The sequence below is a fragment of the Hydra viridissima genome, unplaced genomic scaffold, assembly GCF_058129835.1.
Source record: "Hydra viridissima isolate aposymbiotic clone 2 unplaced genomic scaffold, HvirCarnegie_v1 scaffold_22, whole genome shotgun sequence".
In the NCBI taxonomy this organism is placed as follows: Eukaryota; Metazoa; Cnidaria; class Hydrozoa; order Anthoathecata; family Hydridae; genus Hydra; species Hydra viridissima.
Genome location: NW_028324321.1, coordinates 649,286 through 668,354, shown reverse-complemented (window position 1 = coordinate 668,354; position 19,069 = coordinate 649,286). Strand labels below are relative to the sequence as shown.

The 19,069-nt window shown below is 30.6% G+C and overlaps 2 protein-coding genes and 1 long non-coding RNA gene across 3 annotated transcripts; 2 read left to right on the top strand and 1 right to left on the bottom strand.

Moving 5' to 3' along the window:
* Nucleotides 1-4,485: 4,485 nt before the first annotated feature.
* On the bottom strand, nt 4,486-6,683 carry LOC149876340 (uncharacterized). The gene is made up of 3 exons (XR_016448793.1): nt 6,602-6,683; nt 4,675-4,762; nt 4,486-4,595 (listed from the first exon to the last, which is right to left on the bottom strand). It is a non-coding gene; the product is annotated as an uncharacterized LOC149876340 (long non-coding RNA).
* Nucleotides 6,684-7,521: 838 nt separating this feature from the next.
* Nucleotides 7,522-11,534, top strand: LOC149876339 (uncharacterized). Its single transcript, XM_090075538.1, has 2 exons — nt 7,522-7,787; nt 8,186-11,534. Exons 1-2 carry the CDS (start codon nt 7,579-7,581, stop codon nt 10,815-10,817), a joined length of 2,841 nt encoding a protein of 946 aa, XP_089931664.1. The 5' UTR covers nt 7,522-7,578; the 3' UTR covers nt 10,818-11,534.
* LOC145183286 (52 kDa repressor of the inhibitor of the protein kinase-like) lies at nt 10,814-11,287 on the top strand. The gene has a single exon (XM_080058619.2). The coding sequence runs from the start codon at nt 10,814-10,816 to the stop codon at nt 11,285-11,287; it is 474 nt and encodes a 157-aa protein (XP_079914745.2).
* Nucleotides 11,535-19,069: the final 7,535 nt, after the last annotated feature.

Genomic DNA, 19,069 nt, shown 5'->3' with positions numbered 1-19,069 from the left:
TTTATTGAACAAGATCAGCTTCGACGTAATCATGTAATACTTTTCCGTCAAGCACAAACTACAACATTTACTACCAGGTATAAACGGTTCCGCTTGATCGAGAATATTCGACTTAGCGTCTGCGTCTCGTTATTTTTTTATTCGAGACGAGACAAGACGATCCTAAAACTTTGTCCCGTTTAGTGATGAAAATCGAGACAATTTTCAACTTTCAGTCGAAATTCGGGACGACACCGAGACGAGACGACACCGAGACGAGACGAGATGTCCCTGACAAAATAGGAGTTTTACGATTTCCCGGAATTTACACTTTTTTAGCGGGACATAACGAGACATTACGAGACAAACTAGCTAATCCTTTCTGTGAAATTTAAATAATGAATTTCTGGCACAGTTACATTATTTATTTCAGCTGCTGCTATGGATATTGTTATACCATCTATATAAACACAGCTTCAGCAAAAATAATAGTAGCAGCTGAAATCATAGGAAAAAAAATATTTTCAGGATAGTATTTAACATTTTCCACTAAAATATCGTGCAAGAAAGGGATAAATATGTATCCAAGGGCTAAGTTGTTGATCATTTAATATTGTTAATCGCTGAGGTCAGTGTTCACTTCTAATGCAAGAGTTTGCTTTACACTCATATTTAAATTAAAGGTTTTATCCAAAACGCCTTTAACTTTTTTGATCTGTAAAAGGTTTGAATTTTTTTAAAAATATATGTCTTGCAGAGACTAAAAATAGCGCAATGATGTTCAACACCTTGTTCTTTTATTTTTTCTGTTTTGCTTTGCTCTCCAAGGACCACCCATTTTTTATGGGGTTTTCCAGAACCAAAGTGGCTTCTTTTATTGGTCTTAAGATTTTCTTGAAGACATTAGTATTCTTTTTCTATAAATGAATTTTAATTTCTACCACATTGTTTTAGTTTTTTTCTTCACTTTTGAAATAAATCTATCTAACTTAGCCTTTACTTTATTTATGTTCTCTTTGCTAATATCTTCAGTTTTATTTGACTTCGTTAAGTAAATTCTTCCATAATCGTAACTTATCCACTCCTAGTTCACGTATATTCGGGATAAGATCTAATCTTTTTGTTGCTGTTGTTTTTAAAATCATTAATATATATCAGAAACATTTTTGAGTACTTTATATCATTTTTCACTTTACGCTGTTTACCATTTTATGTTATTACCTCTTTGACAATTATCACATTACGTTTTCAATAATGTTTAAGTAAATAATGTTACTTGCATATTACAGGAAATACTGAAGTTGTTATGTAAAGCTATTTCAGATATCTAGTACTTCTCGAATAATAAATCATTATCAAAAAAACAACAAAACATTTTAACAAACTTCTAAGTAGCCTAAGTTTGTCATCATATGACAAAAATATGTTTCTTGAAACTGTATTTGATATGTTAAAACAAGTCATACGAGTAAAAAACTAAAATTCAAGAAATAAAAATGTAAATGAGTCCATAAAAACCTTATTTTCCGCCATTTTCATTTATTTTGATATAATAAACCACTGTGAAATAATGGCGGAAGACAAGATTTTTATGGATTCATTGAGATTTGTATTTCTTTAATAACTCCCTATACCGCAGATGACCGCAGCAATCCCCTTATATTCTAAAAGTAAAAGTGACTCCTTGGAACTCTGTGGAACCTTTTTTTTTAGCTTATATTTAAAACAAAAAAGTATATATATATATATATATATATATATATATATATATATATATATATATATATATATATATATATATATATATATATATATATATATATATATATATATATATATATATATATATATATATATATATATATATATATATATATATATATATGGGCAATTCCACGCAAGTGACGGTCGTAACATTTAACGCTTTTTTAGCCATTAAAAGTTAACCAAGAATGGTATTTACATGAAAATTTCCAGAAATGTTAAATAATATTATATTATTTAGTATGCAAAAGTTAAATCATTCAAGTGTTCAACTTATTTGAAAAATCAACTTAATGCAGCGTGACGGTCGTAACGCTTACTTTTTGACAAATCTAAACAAATAAACTTTGTCAATCTTTATGCAGCCATCTACTCAGTGAAAGAAAAAATCCTTTGCTGTGTTCTTTAACTACACATTGAACTTACTATATGGTGAGTTTCATAGATTTTGCTTGAAGTTTTTTGTCGTGACGGTCGTAACTGTGACGGCCGTAACGAAAAAGCCAAAAATGAAAAACAACAAATAACGCAATGAATGACATAGTAAAAGCTAAATGATTATAAAAACCAATTAAAATATGTTACAAAATATGAATTTTATAACATTACCAAGGTTATCCATGATGTTTCTTCAATACTGGGATCGTTTTATTTGGAGTAGGCAACAAACGCCCCAGACAGCCACCCGTTAGAGGCGCAATGCTGGCCCAGTTCCGCTTGCCACAGCGGACCGATGCCGGCAATTGATCACGGCCCAATCTCAAAACGGCCAATGGCCCAGCATCGCTAGCCAGCACTGGCCCAGGATCATTTTCCAGCATTCGTCCGTGATCGTATGCCAGCGCTGACCCGTTACTTTTAACCAATATACATTCACTTACGCGCTATTATTAGCCATTTCTAATGTGATATCGCACAAAAAGCAAATACAAAAGTAAATATTTTTTGATATTTATTCCAGTTCAAATTGACAAAAATAATTTTAAATCGAATAGATATTATTGATAGTTTGAAATAGTGCTATTTAACCAACGAGTTTTTTCGTTCTTCTCAAGCCTTTCGTCCACCATTTCGATCTCCTAAAAGCTGAAAATACTCTTCAGCCAACGCTCAAACTCTTCGCTTGATGCTCCCGAGTTTAAATGATTTAGTTTTACAGCACCTAAATACAAACATTAACTTGACAAAATTATAAATATAACAATTTAACACATACAAATATATATATATATATATATATATATATATATATATATATATATATATATATATATATATATATATATATATATACTACTGTGATCAAAAAGTAAGGTGAATTTTTTTATAAAATGAAAAATCTTTATTTATTCTTCCAAATCTGTATCGTCCCCCTCAAAATAATCTCCCCCGGCCCCAATGCACTTTTGCCAACGTTTTTTCCAGTCTTCGAAGCATGCCGAAAAGTCCTCGGTAGGGATAGCCTTCAATGCGCATGCCGATTCACGTTGGATCTCTTCAATGGACTCAAAACGATTTCCCCGGAGTGGTCTCTTGAGCTTTGGGAGCAGTCAGAAGTCACACGGTGCTAAGTCGGGCGAATACGGTGGTTGTGGAGCAACATGGGTAGAGTTTTTGGCGAAAAACTCACAAAGAACCAGTGCTGTGTGCGAAGGCGCATTATCGTGGTGCAAAATCCAAGAGTTATTGGCCCATAATTCCGGTCTCTTTTTGCGAATAGCTTCACGCAAACGTCGCATAACGCTTAAATAATATTCCTTGTTGACAGTTTGGCCAGTTGGAAGGAATTCGTAGTGCACGACACCACAATAATCAAAGAAAACAGTCAACATGACCTTGATTTTTGAGCGACTTTGACGTGGTTGCTTCGGTCTCGGCTCGCCTTTTTCACGGTATTCACTCGATTGGTCGGTTGTTTCAGGGTCGTATGCGTAGACCCAAGTCTCATCGCCAGTAATAATTTGTTTGTAGACATCTTGATAGTCAGAAAGCATTGCTTCACACGTTTTAACGCAACGCTCTTTTTCAAAGAAATTGAGAAATTTCGGCACCAAACGTGATTTGAGTCTTCTGAGGCCCAAATGATCCTTCAAAATCGCTTGCACCGACCCAAATGATATTCCAACCATGTCAACAAGGTCTCGAATGGTTAACCGACGATTTGCAAGCTCCAATTCTTTGATTTTGTTAATGTGGCGATCATCAATCGAAGTCGATGGTCGTCTGGAGCGTTCCAAGTCATCAACACGTTCTCGGCCTTCTTTGAAGTCTTTGTATCACTTGTAAACATTTTTTTGAGACATAGTCTCTTCACCGAAGGCCTTTTGCAACATTCGATACGTTTCAGCAGAAGAAATATCATTCCGCAAACAAAATTTAATAGTACTTCTTTGCTCAACAAAATTAGACATCGTGAAAATCGCCGAATGCACTTTTGGTACTTCAGAAACAAGCGTAAACAAAAAAAAAATAAATATGAGTTTGACATGTAATTTGGCGCAAATGTTAATGACATTCCTACCAACTTAAAAATAAAAAAGATTGGACGATTCGAATAAGGCGGGAAGTTTAAATTAAAAATTCACCTTACTTTTTGACCACAGTAGTATATATATATATATATATATATATATATATATATATATATATATATATATATATATATATATATATATATATATATATATATACACACATATAATTATGTATATATATATATTTTTTAAATAAAAATAAAGATTTCTTCTTACCCAATAAAATCTTTTCTTTCTTCAAGTTTTCTACTGAAATAACCAGCTCTTTTTTAACAGCTGTAAAAATCAGGATCTCTTAGAAATTTCATTCTTAAAATTCTAGTTAAATAAAAATAAACATTTACAAATATTACTTAAAATAACTGAAAGTATTAATTCTAAGCATATTACTACTAACCAGTGCAATGAAGTGTTCCTTCACTCACTTTGGCATGAATCCGTCTAACAGATGAACATCGATTGAATGTCAATGAAGACCCTGAAAACTAAAATTAAAAAAAATATTTAATGAAACTGTTTATTTTAAATATAGGTTAATGTGCACTTTATTGCATATACATACATATATATACACATATAGTTATAGTGCATTCCAAAAATGAGGAGTGACCATTGACAAAATAATTTAATGAATATAATACAATTATCAATAAATTACAACCTTAAAAGTTGTAAATTACAACCTTTTACTTAAATGCATGACTACATTGTAGTGTACATATATATACTAAAAATACCAAAAGCATCTCAAAAATCTAATGCAAATAAAATACGAAATCAAAAACAATTTATTGAACATTTATGGGAATCATTTCTATGCCAATTACATTTACCAAATGTAATTCCTCCAATCAACAGCTATTGAATGCATGAATATAGACAATGTTGTTATAAAATTGTTATTACTAGGAAAGAAAATTACTTAAGATACAAGTAAAATTAACCTAAATAAGTTAAATATTTCAATTACTACCTCATATAAAACTATATATGAAATAAGCATATTAATTTTGTTAGTAATAATAGAAGAAAAAAGACTTAGTACAGATTTCAACAAATTAAATTATAACAAGTGAAAAAAGGGTGAAACAACAAAACCATCATCAACTTGTAACAATAAATACTTGAGAATTCTGTCATCTAAAATTGCAATGTGTTTAACTTTATCTAAGTGTGATACTAGATGTGATTCTTAACAGACTTGAATCACACAGGTTTTTTAAAATTAAAACCTTGCAAAAGACACAGAACTGGCCAAAATGATATTTTGCTACTTTTAAACAAAGGCAAACCATTGATATTCAACTGCCCATAGGGAGCTGAAAATTTTGCAATTTTATCATAAACATGATTTAATATTTGTTAAACTAATTGCTGAACCAAAATAAAAATAATCACCACTGCTCGATATGCAACTATAAAATTGCGTTGAGTTTTTTAAATAGGCAAATCAGGATGAATAAGACAGAGAATACACAGTAAAAATGACAAAGCAATCAAATTAACACTAAACTGAACAGCCCAATCAGCTATTAGGGTAGTCAAATCTGATGAGAATGTTTCATCATCATTATCATTACTAAAATTTAAATATGACCAAGTTCAGTTTCAACATTAACATTGTTATCATAAAATATATAAACAACAGTTCTAAAAACTGAATCATTATTATCTACAACTTTTTCACTTATAGCAGGAAAATTGTCTTTTGTAGATATGTATGAGGGGGAAACAGTTATCTCACCAAATGAGTTTTGTAGATTAAATATTTCACAACAGATATCTTCATTAAATATTTGTTGCAAGCTTTTAAAAATAACTCTAAATATGTATGCAACAGGAACAATAGATTGTCCCGAAGTTAAGATAGAAAAATATGTAAACATTTAATTTGGATGGCTCACTCTTATATTTAATTGCTAAAATGAGAAAAGTGACAATTTACAAAGTCATTTCATGATTATAATGTAAACGACAATAGATTACACCCAAGGTCACTTAAAATGGGTTTAAAAAAAACTTAAATTAAATAAGATTATTTTAATGATAAGTAATAATAAAGGAGCATATAATAATAAAAACAAAGATAAATTAATAACAGCAAAAACAATAAACAAAAATAAAGATAATAACAACATATATATTGTTATTATTTTTTCTTTGTTGTTGTTATGCTATTGTTTTGTTATCATATATATATATATATATATATATATATATATATATATATATATATATATATATATATATATAATATAAAAAAGGTGTTTATTTAAAAACGTCATTATCTTACAGTTGTTGTGAATAAAACTTTATCTTCTAACCTTTAAATAGCCTTTTCTTTAACCATTTCTGTTTTATTGTTAAATCAATATCTTGCATGAATGTTATTCAAACTGTTTAATATAAAAACATAGCTACCTTAATACAAAATTACTGTAATGATGTGTGCATACAAAATTACTGTAATGATAAGTGAAATTTACGTTATTTACATCATACGACATCTAAACTTTTTACAGTATCATTTACTACTGCAAGAGTTAGGATATACCAATTGCAATTCTAATTACAACATAACTATACGTTTTCACAAAAAAGCAACATTTTTTTAAAATAGCAAACGTACATTTGGTATTATTATAATACGTATTGTAATAATAGCATGCAGGCGCGGATCTAAGGGGTGGCCATTGTGGCAATGGCCACATAGTTTGAAGTCCAACTGATTTATAAGAAAATGTATGTAATATTTATTAAAGATCTTTTAGAATTTTTGGGATTAAATATGGAAATATTTTAGAGATATACTAAGTTATTGAAAAGAATTTGAAAATATTTTGTAAGACTTGCGTAACAATTTTTTGTCTAGCGACGGATTGAAGTTCGTTGGCCGAATAGCTTAAATTTAACGGTAGCCAAATTAGTTTTGGGTTTTTGCGCTAAAGGAATATCTCTAAAAATTGAAATTTGTCTGCCGTAATTTACGGATTTTGGCTATAGAGATTCCTGCCATGGCCACAACAGTTCTTATTATACGTTACCGATATTTTATTCAATCAATAAATGCTATAAAAAAGTATTAAAATATTGATCTTTTATCGAAGTTTCAACCGTGAAAATAAAACTTGGCCACATAGTTGGTTTTAACGTGTCCGATTTAAAAAAATATGCTGTTAAATTCGAGCTAACAAATACAGGTTTTTATTCGCTACCGTCAGATTATCTAAATTTTTCTCAACTTCTTCAGAAATAAAGATAACTTGGTTTTTGTCATTTGATTTTTTAAATGTAATAAAATATGAATCCATATATAACCGAAGAATTAGTTGCTTGTGCACTAGAATCAAAACATTGGCCTAATGTATTAAATTACAAAACTCGACTTATTAAAGAGCTCTCTGAGATAAATTTAATGTTCCCAAGAAAACCTGATTCTTACCAATTCAATACAGAAATGATGGATTTTGTTCCCTTAGTTAAAAGAAATCTTGGTTATACAGCATTAAGGTATTTTTTTTTCTTTAGAACTATTTTTAATTATTTTTAATTCAAATAATATCACAAAATGGACCCAAAATTCCGGATGTTAGAAACATGAACAGTTTAGACCTTCATTGCATTATTTTCTTCTATTTCTTTTCTTTGAGAATTCAGTCCATTTTTAATGGACTTTTTTTTTTTTTTTTTTTTTTTTTTTAGCTATTTAACTAGTTATTGGAACATCTTGTTATTAAACAAACAATTCACTAAAATTATGTGACTAGTGTGTTTAGTAATAACCAAATCACTTGCATAATATATAAATGATTTGGTTGTTTATTAAAAAGTTATGGTGTATACTAAAATTACACTAATTTTTTTATTGTTAATATTACTTTTCATTAAATATTGTTTTTTTGTGTCAGAACTGCTGAAGATGGAAATTGTCTTTACAGCTCAGTCTCTTTGATTTTAAATGACAGTAAGCATACTTCAAAAATTCTAAGATTGCTAACGTCAATTGAGATATTTGAAAACATAAACTTTTACGCAAGGTATAGTTATTTTTTGAGTTATTTTAATCAACATAGATCAGAATATTCTCAGCTTGCTAATTTGTTTTTTATAGCTGTTTCATTTAAATGCTCTGATAGTTTTTCAACAATTAATGATAATATGATTTCAGAACTTCTTTTAAAAGAAGCATATTTAAATTGCTTTGATAAAACATTTTCATCGTTTATTTGCCTAATAGCATTATCTAGTGTTATAAAGCAACCTATTGAATCTGTCTATCCTGAAATTGGTTTTAAAAAGTATTATAGCTTTTTTAACACTGTTATAAAGCCTCGTATCCAAAAATTAAATAGTCCAATAAATATTTTGTGGTGCAATTTAGATAAAACAAAAAATAAAAGTGCTTTATGTTTTAATCCAAATCATTTTGTAACACTGATTAAAGATCTTCCAAACAAACAACCAACTTTTTTAATGAGTGATACAACTTTGCCTAGTATCAAAAGAAAACAAATTTCAAAGACAAGTTTCTCAGCAACAGAGAATAAAATACAAAAAACAGTTCAGTGTAAATTATCTTTTCCTGCTGTTTCCAGGAACACTTCAGATTTAGATAAGTTGGCTAATTGTAATAAAACAGTTAAAACTGAAGTAATTGTTTCAAAAGACATCAACTGCAGTGATAAAAACAATATTGACTCTTATGTTCCACTTAAGGAAAACATGGTTGCTGATGTTAGTTTATTAAATACAAATCAGCTAGCATCCTATTCAAATTATGATGTTTCTTCATACCATCTACAGGGTGAAAAATTAAAATCAGGAACAAATGATAATGAGCTGTTATCTCTAATTAGTAATGTCTGGGTTCCAGATAAATGCTTCCATTTCCCCTTAACAGGTAAAAGCAGAAAAAGACATTTTTTGTTAAAATGGTTAGATGAGTTTTCTTGGCTTTGTTATTCTAAAATTGAGGATGGTGCATATTGTCTTCCATGCACTCTTTTTGGTTCAAGTTTACCAAACAAATATGCATTACGTAAGTTGTTCAAAGAACCATTCAATACCTGGCGTAATGCTTTAAAAGTTTTCAATGATCATGAGAAAACTGTTGACGGATTACACATCAAGTCCATGCATTGTTATAATATGCTTTTATCTAGAGCTAAAAATAACACTTTGCCTATTGAAATTTCTCTAGATATTTCTAGAAAGCAGCTTATAGAGGAAAACAAAAAAAAACTTGCATCAATTGTTAAGACAATAATGTTTTTGGGTCGAAATGATATGCCTTTACGAGGTCATAGAGATGATAGAAGATATCAAGGAGAAATTGGAGAACCTTCAAAAATTACAGGGTTGGGTAATTTTATTGAGCTTTTAAATTTTAGAGTTGATGCAGGTGATTTAATTCTAAAGGAGCATCTTCTCTCTGCCCCAAAAAACTCTACATATATTTCAAAGACCTCTCAAAATGAGTTGATTGAGTGTTGTGGAAATGCAATTGAAGAGATTCTAATAAATGATATTAAAAAAAGTAAGTACTTCTCTATTATAGCAGATGAGGCTTCAGACTGTGCATTGTTAGAACAACTTTCTATTGTCATACGTTATGTTGACTTGAACAGTAGTATTAAGGAAGTTTTTTTACGGTTTTTAGAATGCAAAACAGGAACAACTGGTTTAAATATAGCTACCAACATTCTTGAAACTTTGAAAGAATTCGGTTTAGATATAAAAAATTGCAGAGGCCAGTCTTATGATGGAGCTGCTTCAATGTCAGGTGAATACAAAGGTGTTTCATCTCTTATAAAAAAAATCAATCCAATGGCATTATTTGTCCACTGTGCCTCACATAAACTTAGTTTAATTGTTGGAAAGAGTTGCCAAATCCAGCAAGTAAAAAATTTGCTTGAGCAAGTTAAAGACATATCTTATTTTTTTAACTTGTCTCCTAAAAGAAGTAATTGTTTAAAAAAATACCTTCTTCCTGGTCAGGCAAAACTTATTGACACATGTCGAACTCGGTGGGTGCAAAAGCTTTGTGGACTTGATGTGTTTTTTGATAATTATTCAGCAGTTTTTTCTGCTTTTGAAGAAATGGAAGACAATAATTTAAAAGAATTTAATAAAGAAACATCTTCAAAAGCATCTTCTTTTATGAAGTTGTTGACAAATTTTTCTTTTATTGTTTCTTTGGTTTTAACTAAACAGCTTCTGGATTACTTTTATGGAATTTCCATCACCCTTCAAACTAAATCTTTTGATATTTCCCAGCAAGTAGATGAAATTCAAAATTTGACTAAACATTTAAAAGAAATACAGAGAAATGTTGATGCTTACCATGACAAATGGTATAAAATTGCTCTTGCATTGGCAAAAACATTTGAGGTTGATGAAAAAAAACCTAGAACATGTGGTGTTCAGAAACACAGAGATAATCAAATATGCGATACTATATATGGTTATTTTAAAGTTTCTATTACATTGCCTCTTGTGAATCATCTTCTCAATGAACTAGAAAAAATGTTGAGAGCATGATTGTTTATAATGGTCTATGTGCTATTCCTGCTTACTTAGTAAAGCAATATTTTAGATCTTGCCCATGGAAAGAAAAGTTCTTAATGTTTTTGAATTTTTATAAATCAGATCTTCCTCATTTCTCATCAATTCATGCCGAATTAGAGTTATGGGAGGAATTTTGGAAAGAAAAGACAGAATTACCATCTACTATTTCTGATACATTAAAGTTCATGGATATCAGAGGCTTTCCAAACATTTTAGAGGCTTTTCATATACTTGCTACAATACCAATCACAACTTGTGAGTGTGAAAGGTCAATATCTACTCTTAGGAGAATAAAAACTTACACCAGGAGTACTATGTCTGAAAATAGATTGAATGGACTTGCATTAATGTCTATTCATCAGGAAATAGTTCCAGATATTAGCAGAGTTATTGAAATTTTTGCATCCAAAGGAGACAGAAAATTAGAGTTAATATTCAAATGATGAGTAAATTTAGAATTGATGAGTAAGTAGTAGTTTTAAGTGTCTTACATAAACTTCTATTCAATGTTTTAAACTTGTAAACAGTAAAAATCATTTTTCATAAGCAAATTATTTCTATTCATTCTTGATGTTGAAAGTGTTTTCAGGTTATATTAGTTTTAAATTTTTTAGTTTTTACTTAACTTGTTGTATTATATTTTGTCTTATATATTTATATATTAAAAATTAAAAAAAAAGAAAAAAGAAATTATAAAAAGATATTAAAAAAATTTGGGCATAGCTGCCTATCAAGAAAAATAAAAAATCCAAAAACAGAGGCCTAACCTTAGAAAACATTACTAATACTTCACTTAACCTGCTTATCAAGAAAAGGAAAGAATCCAGAAATGGAGGGCTAACCTTAGGCAACATGACAGTTTACAGATGGAGTGCAAAGTCCTATGGCTTACCTTCTCGTTGGTGCACTTCGTTAAATAAGTTAGACAAGTATTACATGTATAATTTATGAACTAAATAGCCAAGGCAACATTTTGAATAACTTTATTATTAATAGGATAACTAAAAACAATACAAAACAACACTTTACCAAGCTTGACTCGACTGTTTAGCATAGCATTCCATTAGCAAAATTGTATCGAATAAACACATTAGGTGAACAGACTTCAATAACAGCAAAAAGTTGTTTTTTTAAAAAAGTGAATTTTATCTGGTTTTGCAAGTCCACTCCTCATATATGAAATATTTTACCTCTAAAAATTAAAATATTCTATCTCTAATGATTTTTAAATATGTGTTCTGGGATTACATAAATAATTAGGAACTTGATATAATGATATCATTTTTTGCAAGTCTACAAGTATAATATAAATAATCTTTAAGGCCTGCCGACAAGGGTTCTTTATATTCCATGAAAAAGTCCTTATGGAAAAATTTGAAAGGCTTTATCAACGAAGTTTTTACCCACATTTGTGAAAATTAGTGTACTTCAAGTGCGCTCTCAACTTATTAAATCTGGGATGGTTAAGTAGAGAAGAAAACAAATTAAGTCTCCCTATGATTTTAAGTAAAAAATGTTATAAAAGTACGCCCATGGGCTTAGCTTTTACTCACAAGCCCTTCCCACAGGAACACCAAAAGTAAAGTTGGTTATCCCAAATTTGGCCACACAGTTACAAATTCCTGGATCCGCCCCTGGCATAATAAAAAAACAACAGCAAAAGCAAGAAATTTGCGAAATATATCTTGTAAGCATTTGGCTTCGCGTCTATAAAATCATCATGGATGACGCAGAAAATATTCAAAATAATGACGGTTATGGCAAAACGACTTTCGGCCAAAACACTGTAGCCGCCACAATCGGGCCAGTGTTGGCCCAATATCAAATGCCATCGCAATGGCGTACGACTACTCTTCAGAAGGATGCCAGACTCGGGCCAGTACTGGCCCTTTACTAATCTAGTCGTCACGGCTTGCGATGATTCGCCGGAATTCTGGCCCAGTGTCGTAGGCTGTCTGGGGCTTATTGCTATTTATGCTCCCTGTTTTTTTGTTTTATTAACTCTATTTAATACAACTCAATATCTAGGAGTATGTACTTTCATATGCCTCGCAAATGTTTTAAGGAGCCGGGAATCCAATATAGGAAAAAAATATCTTAGAATAGTAAATTTTTTTTACTAATATATAAGTTTTAAAATTGTTCCGCAGCCCCATCACAAAATATTAGAGAATTTTGAAACCAAAAACTTTCCATTTTTTACTTGCCAGAAATGCATTTTGGTAATATTTGTAACGACTTTCACTTCTTCTATTTTATCAGCTATTAAGGCCCAGCTTAGATTAATATCGTCTGTGTTGATAAAATCTAACATACGTTTTGCACCCATTTGATGCTAAGAGAAAGTCTTTAGCGCTTAAGACGACCACTTCACGAGATTTTACGCTGTTCCAAACAAATCACTTTAATGACCCTCCTACTCCATCAACTACTCCTTTACCGTGAGAGGTAGCAAAAAAGCTCTATTCTATACTTTGAAAATGATATATCACTGAGTAATGTTGTATGAATTTGGCCATCTACCTATTTTTGAATTGAGTGCATGGACCATCACTCCATAATATAACTTTTTACATAACCAATGCAATAGAGGTCAAATGTTTCACTTAACTATGTAGTAGTGGCGCGTTTTGTTTCATCATTATCGTCGGATATTATTACAACTGATTTTGGATCCAATTGGTAACAATAGATTACAACTGTAAATAAGGTAATAGTTGACTGCGACCAAAAAGCAGCTTAAACAGCATCCTGATAACCGCATGTATAGTTTTGTGAATAATCAAAGTGTATCAAAATTTGGTCTGGTTCGAGATTTTCTTTTTGACTGCAATATTGCTCAGACTGGTGCTTTTTAGTGAGATGATGCTCAGTAAACTCTAGTAAACTGTCGCGGAAATGTTTAAAAATACCTTTTATGTTTTTTTTAATGTTGACTGAGTACACAGCGATGATCTTCTTTAATCCATCAACTATAGGTGATTAAGGTATCCATGTCTCCGTTTTCGGGCAAAGAAACTTTCAATAGTTTACTATCATAGTTTCATTAGTTACTCATAGTTTCAAAAAAAACTTTAACAAGTTTAGTAATAAGATGAATAAACAAACTTCAAATAAAACAATAAACAAAACTGATTTATATTATAACTTGGTTTAAATGATGTAAATCGTTTGAAATGAATTAAATCGTTCGCGCTTAAAGTTTTTTTTTTTTTTTAAGTAAAGAAGCCGTGATGGAAAAACTAGCATATCGTGATGGTCGTAACGTACTTAGTAACATTTTGAAATGGGGATCTAAAGCACTTTAATGTTTTTTTTTTTGAAACGATGATAAAGTATGTATAAGTATCTTTACTTTTACAATGGTTGCAGTTTTAAAAAGTTTGATACGAAGCATAGAAAAAACTTTTCGACTTTTTTTTGTGACGGTCGTAACGTCTTGTTTTCATTAATATGCTCTTCTTATAGACCTAGTTAGAGTTCTTTTTTATAAAAAATATTATGCATAATGTTTAATTTTGCCTTTTAGTCAAACTTAGAAGTAATAGTTATTTAAAAAAACAGCACTGAATCCTTTTTCAACGCTTCACAACATGACTATATGTAAACGTCAAAAAATGCTCATATAACCCTTACAACTTTAAAAGTATGTTATAGTATGATAAAATGATTTTTTTAATAAATTTTTTTCTTAAAAGTATTTTAAAATAGCTGGAAAATAAATTTAATGAGGTTTCCGTGAAATTTTTTTTTTTTTCCTCTTTTACGTGGAATTGCCCATATATACATACATACATACATACATACATACATACATACATACATACATACATACATACATACATACATACATACATACATACATACATACATACATACATACATACATACATACATACATACATACATACATACATACATACATACATACATACATACATACATACATACATACATACATACATACATACATACATACATACATACATACATACATACATACATACATACATACATACATACATACATACATACATACATACATACATACATACATACATACATACATACATACATACATACATACATACATACATACATACATATATATATATATATATATATTAGAGTGTCCCGTTTTCAGAGTCACATTTTATTTTCACTGCTCCTAGCATTTTTCTGCTGCGTATATGTGAGAAAATGAGATCTGTAAAGTTTTAGAGCTCTAACTTTATTTTTGTGACTACACAAGCCTCATTAAGTTTCAAAAATCATGATTTTTGGGTGAAAAAAGCCTATTTTTACAGTGCTTGTGTAGTCACAGTTTGAAAGATACAGGCTAATCTTATGATGAAACATGTTCTAAAAACCCTAGTTAGATAGAAAAAAATTAGGAGCAGTTTGAATAAAACAGTTAATTAGGTTTGAAGTGAGTTCAAAGATACGCAGTTGACACAGTTTATCCATTTTTACGCGGTTTGACGCGGTCGACAAAATCAAACAAAATACTGATCTAATCATTATGAAATGGGTCTAAATCGATCTCCGAACCCTTTTTACACCTAATTAGACCAACAAAAATCCTTAATCGGTTAAAAAGTACCAATTATATGTTTGATTTTACTTATATATTATACATGACATATTTTAACCATTAATTCTACAACATATTAACATTTTCTTTTCTTTCCACCACCCCTAGGGGTCTTCCAGCCTTTCTTTTCTAGTCCACTGCTAGGAGAAGATCTTGCCTCAGCTCTTCATCATTGCTTCCATCAACAAAGCCCTGTATAAGCTTAACATTCCTCTCTGTATCATCATTAGTTACAGGAATGTTGGAGATAAAATCCTTGAACTTTGTGTAGCCAGACAATCTGTTCCACATACTAGGTGGAATCATCATCCATTCAAGTTACTGTCTATCCATTTTTAAAATGTTAAATATCAAAATGGATTCTCAATTAACAAACTCAGACAACCTGGGGCTCTCTTCTTCTTTCTCAATGAAACCTGATTCATTAACCTTCTTATACATAAATGACAGAGGATCCTTTTCCTTTGAATCATTTATCATCAGGATTCTTTCAGCAATTTCAGTCTTTTCCTCATCTGACACTCCAGTATCCAGTAAACTAAATGGGATCAAAGTTGGATGAAAATACCATGTATGGTTTGCAATGTTATCGAGAAATTCGGCTGCAACATTAGGTCTGCTCTTCATGTATGACTTCATCTCCCAGATTGCTTCTATGTCATGTCTTGAAGAAATTACAGTCTGAGACGAGGTTAAGAACCACTTTGCATAATGAAATGCTACAAACTCAGAGATGGCATCAACTCTTCTTTTTGTAGAAGCTGTGGAAACAATATCTGACATTTGGCACAGAATTTGCAGCTTCATAAAATATATAGCCTGTGCCATAAACCTTGATGATGAATTGCTGCAGGTTGTCGAGTTGTCAGTTGATCAACCTCTGGAGATAAATAGAATTAAACAATTTCTGCTAGCTTCCAATAATTACCTCTAGGTATTTTATCTTCATCCAACAACTTTGCGATGATTACTAGGGATACTCTAGCAGCATTGTCAAGTTGTTGATTTACTCCATATTTGAATTTGTAAAGTTTATTTTGTTCAATCTGAATAAGAGAAAACTCATCCAAAAGTTTCTTGAAGAGTTGATTATCTGGACCTGAGGTTGTCCTGAAGAGCTTTTCAACAGTCTTAATATGACACTCATAGACATGATGTCTGCAAGCAAGATGCATAACAGATCTTCCAAGATAGATGTATAACCATAATTTGACGTAGTGGTGTCAAATACTAGACCTTTAATGTCTTCTTTGAGTGAGTTTTCTTCTAAAATCTCAATAATCTTCTCAGTATGACAAGCTCCAGTAGAATCAGTGATAGGAGGTACTCCAAGCAAAAAATGTTTTCCATCACAAGTTACACTCAATGCTAAGCGCTCTCTTTTGTGTTTCTTTCCATAGTATACTCTTTGACTAGCTTACCATCATCATGAAGAATCATGTTTGATCCAGCCTTTGCTTTTTAAGCATCCCTGGCTTCCTCCGCTGTTTCCTGTATGACATTTCTACAAATTTTGTGTATATTGGATTTTGAAATACCTTTACTGAAAAGTCCACTTGTATCAGCCACCTGCTTTAAAATATTAGATTGAGCTCTGATGCTTATGTGTTTAACCTTCGAAACAAGGACAGTATCTCCTACTATGCCAGTAGATGTAGATTGTTGTGGATCTATCTCATCTTTACTCAAGTCTGTAGAATTAGAGGTGTCTGTTTCCTCTGAAGATACTTCTGTTTCACTTGAAGATGAAATCTGTAGCTCAGATTGATAACTCTGGTCATGATCTGCTCCGGACATTCTTACTTTTACCCAGGGCCGCCGAGAGGGGGGGGGCCAAAGGGACAGTTTGTCCCGGGCGGCAGATGTCGATGGGGCGCCAGATGCCGAAGTGAAATAAAAATAGTTTTTTTAATCTTAAAATGCCATAATTGAAATGTATATATTACTCGCGTTATATCATTATCTTTAATTCCTCGAAAAAATTTTAAAATACGAACTCATCATTGATTTCGTACTCTATACGCTGTTAAATTAAAAATGTCCCTTGAGATTTTCGCATTCATCAAACTAAAGTAAAAAAAACGTAAACGTTGATAATTAGCAATAACAAACTGTGAATACAATTTAGAAATAATTCTATTCAGAATTTAGAAAGTAATAGAAAATATTTTTCAACTCTTTACGATCAACTTATTTATGGTAATTCATGTTTAAGATTTATATTTAACTATTGAAATATTGATTTATGACATTAGCTTTTTGAGATTGAGTTTATAATTTTTTGATGATTTTGCGTGATTGACTATGCTATTACTTTATTGATGCGTACGGTTATTTACAGTAACTGTTAATAATGAATCGTAAAAAACTTTCTGGTGCCCAAAATAGGGCATTGGCTTCCAAAAGGGTAAAAGAATGTGAAAAAAATAAACAAACGCTCCAAGAATTGCGTTGGTTTTACAAAGCTACTAATCAAAATACTGATTTGAAGGTGAGTTAGTAGAAATATATAGGTCTATAAATATGTAGGTCTATATATATATATATATATATATATATATATATATATATATAGTTTATGCTGTGGTTAGTTAGCAAAAAATGAAGTAAAGTTAAAGTAGCTATAAAGGCATAATGTACTTTTTTGCTTCTATGCTAAGTATATATATGAAACGAAATCTATAAGGGCGCCAAAAAAGGTTTTGTCCCGGGCGGCTTGAAGGCTCTCGGCGGCCCTGCTTTTGCCTGTTGAGATCTTTGAGCAGGACAAATGTACCTTTTATCTTTCTTCCTAATGTACATTTTCCTGCGACTTCTTTGATCATTTATGAAAATAATGTCTTCTGCCTTGTCTACCTGATATCTTTTGTTATCTTTCTCTAATATTTGTATCACATCACTGGGCATAACATCAAAAAGAACAGGCAAAATATTGTTTTTTAAAATTATTCTCTTTTCTTTAGTGTTTTGCCTTTTTTGAAGAGAAATCAGTAATTCACTCATTTTCTTCTGTACTTTGTCCACTCTGGATGTTGGAATTCCAGCTTTTTCATAAAAAGCAGTGACCTTTTTAACCAAACACTGACAATAGAGGAGGGTGTTTTTTTTGATCTTAGGATTTTAGATCAGTATTTTGTTTGATTTTGTCAACCGCGTCAAACTGCATAAAAATGGGTAAATTGTGTCAACTGCGTATCTTTGAACTCACTTCAAACCTAATTAACTGTTTTATTCAAACTGCTCCTAATTTTTTTCTATCTAACTAGGGTTTTTAGAACATGGTTCAACATAAGATTAGCCTGTATCTTTCAAACTGTGACTACACAAGCACTGTAAAAATAGGCTTTTTTCACCCAAAAATCATGATTTTTAAAACTTAATGAGGCTTGTGTAGTCAAAAAAATAAAGTTAGAGCTCTAAAACTTTACAGATCTCATTTTCTCACATATACGCAGCAGAAAAAATAAATTGTGACCCTGAAAACGGGACACCCTAATATATATATATATATATATATATATATATATATATATATATATATATATATATATATATATTCTATATTATTTTAGAAAATTCTTCTAATTTGAACAAAAAAAATCAGATTTCAATTTTGTTATTCAATATATTT

Coding starts and splice junctions, on each gene's coding strand:
- LOC145183286 (XM_080058619.2), top strand. CDS start 10,814: ATGATTGTTTATAATGGTCTATGTGCTATTCCTGCTTACTTAGTAAAG.
- LOC149876339 (XM_090075538.1), top strand. CDS start 7,579: ATGAATCCATATATAACCGAAGAATTAGTTGCTTGTGCACTAGAATCA. Junction 7,788..8,185: donor CTTGGTTATACAGCATTAAG/GTATTTTTTTTT, acceptor TTTTTGTGTCAG/AACTGCTGAAGATGGAAATT.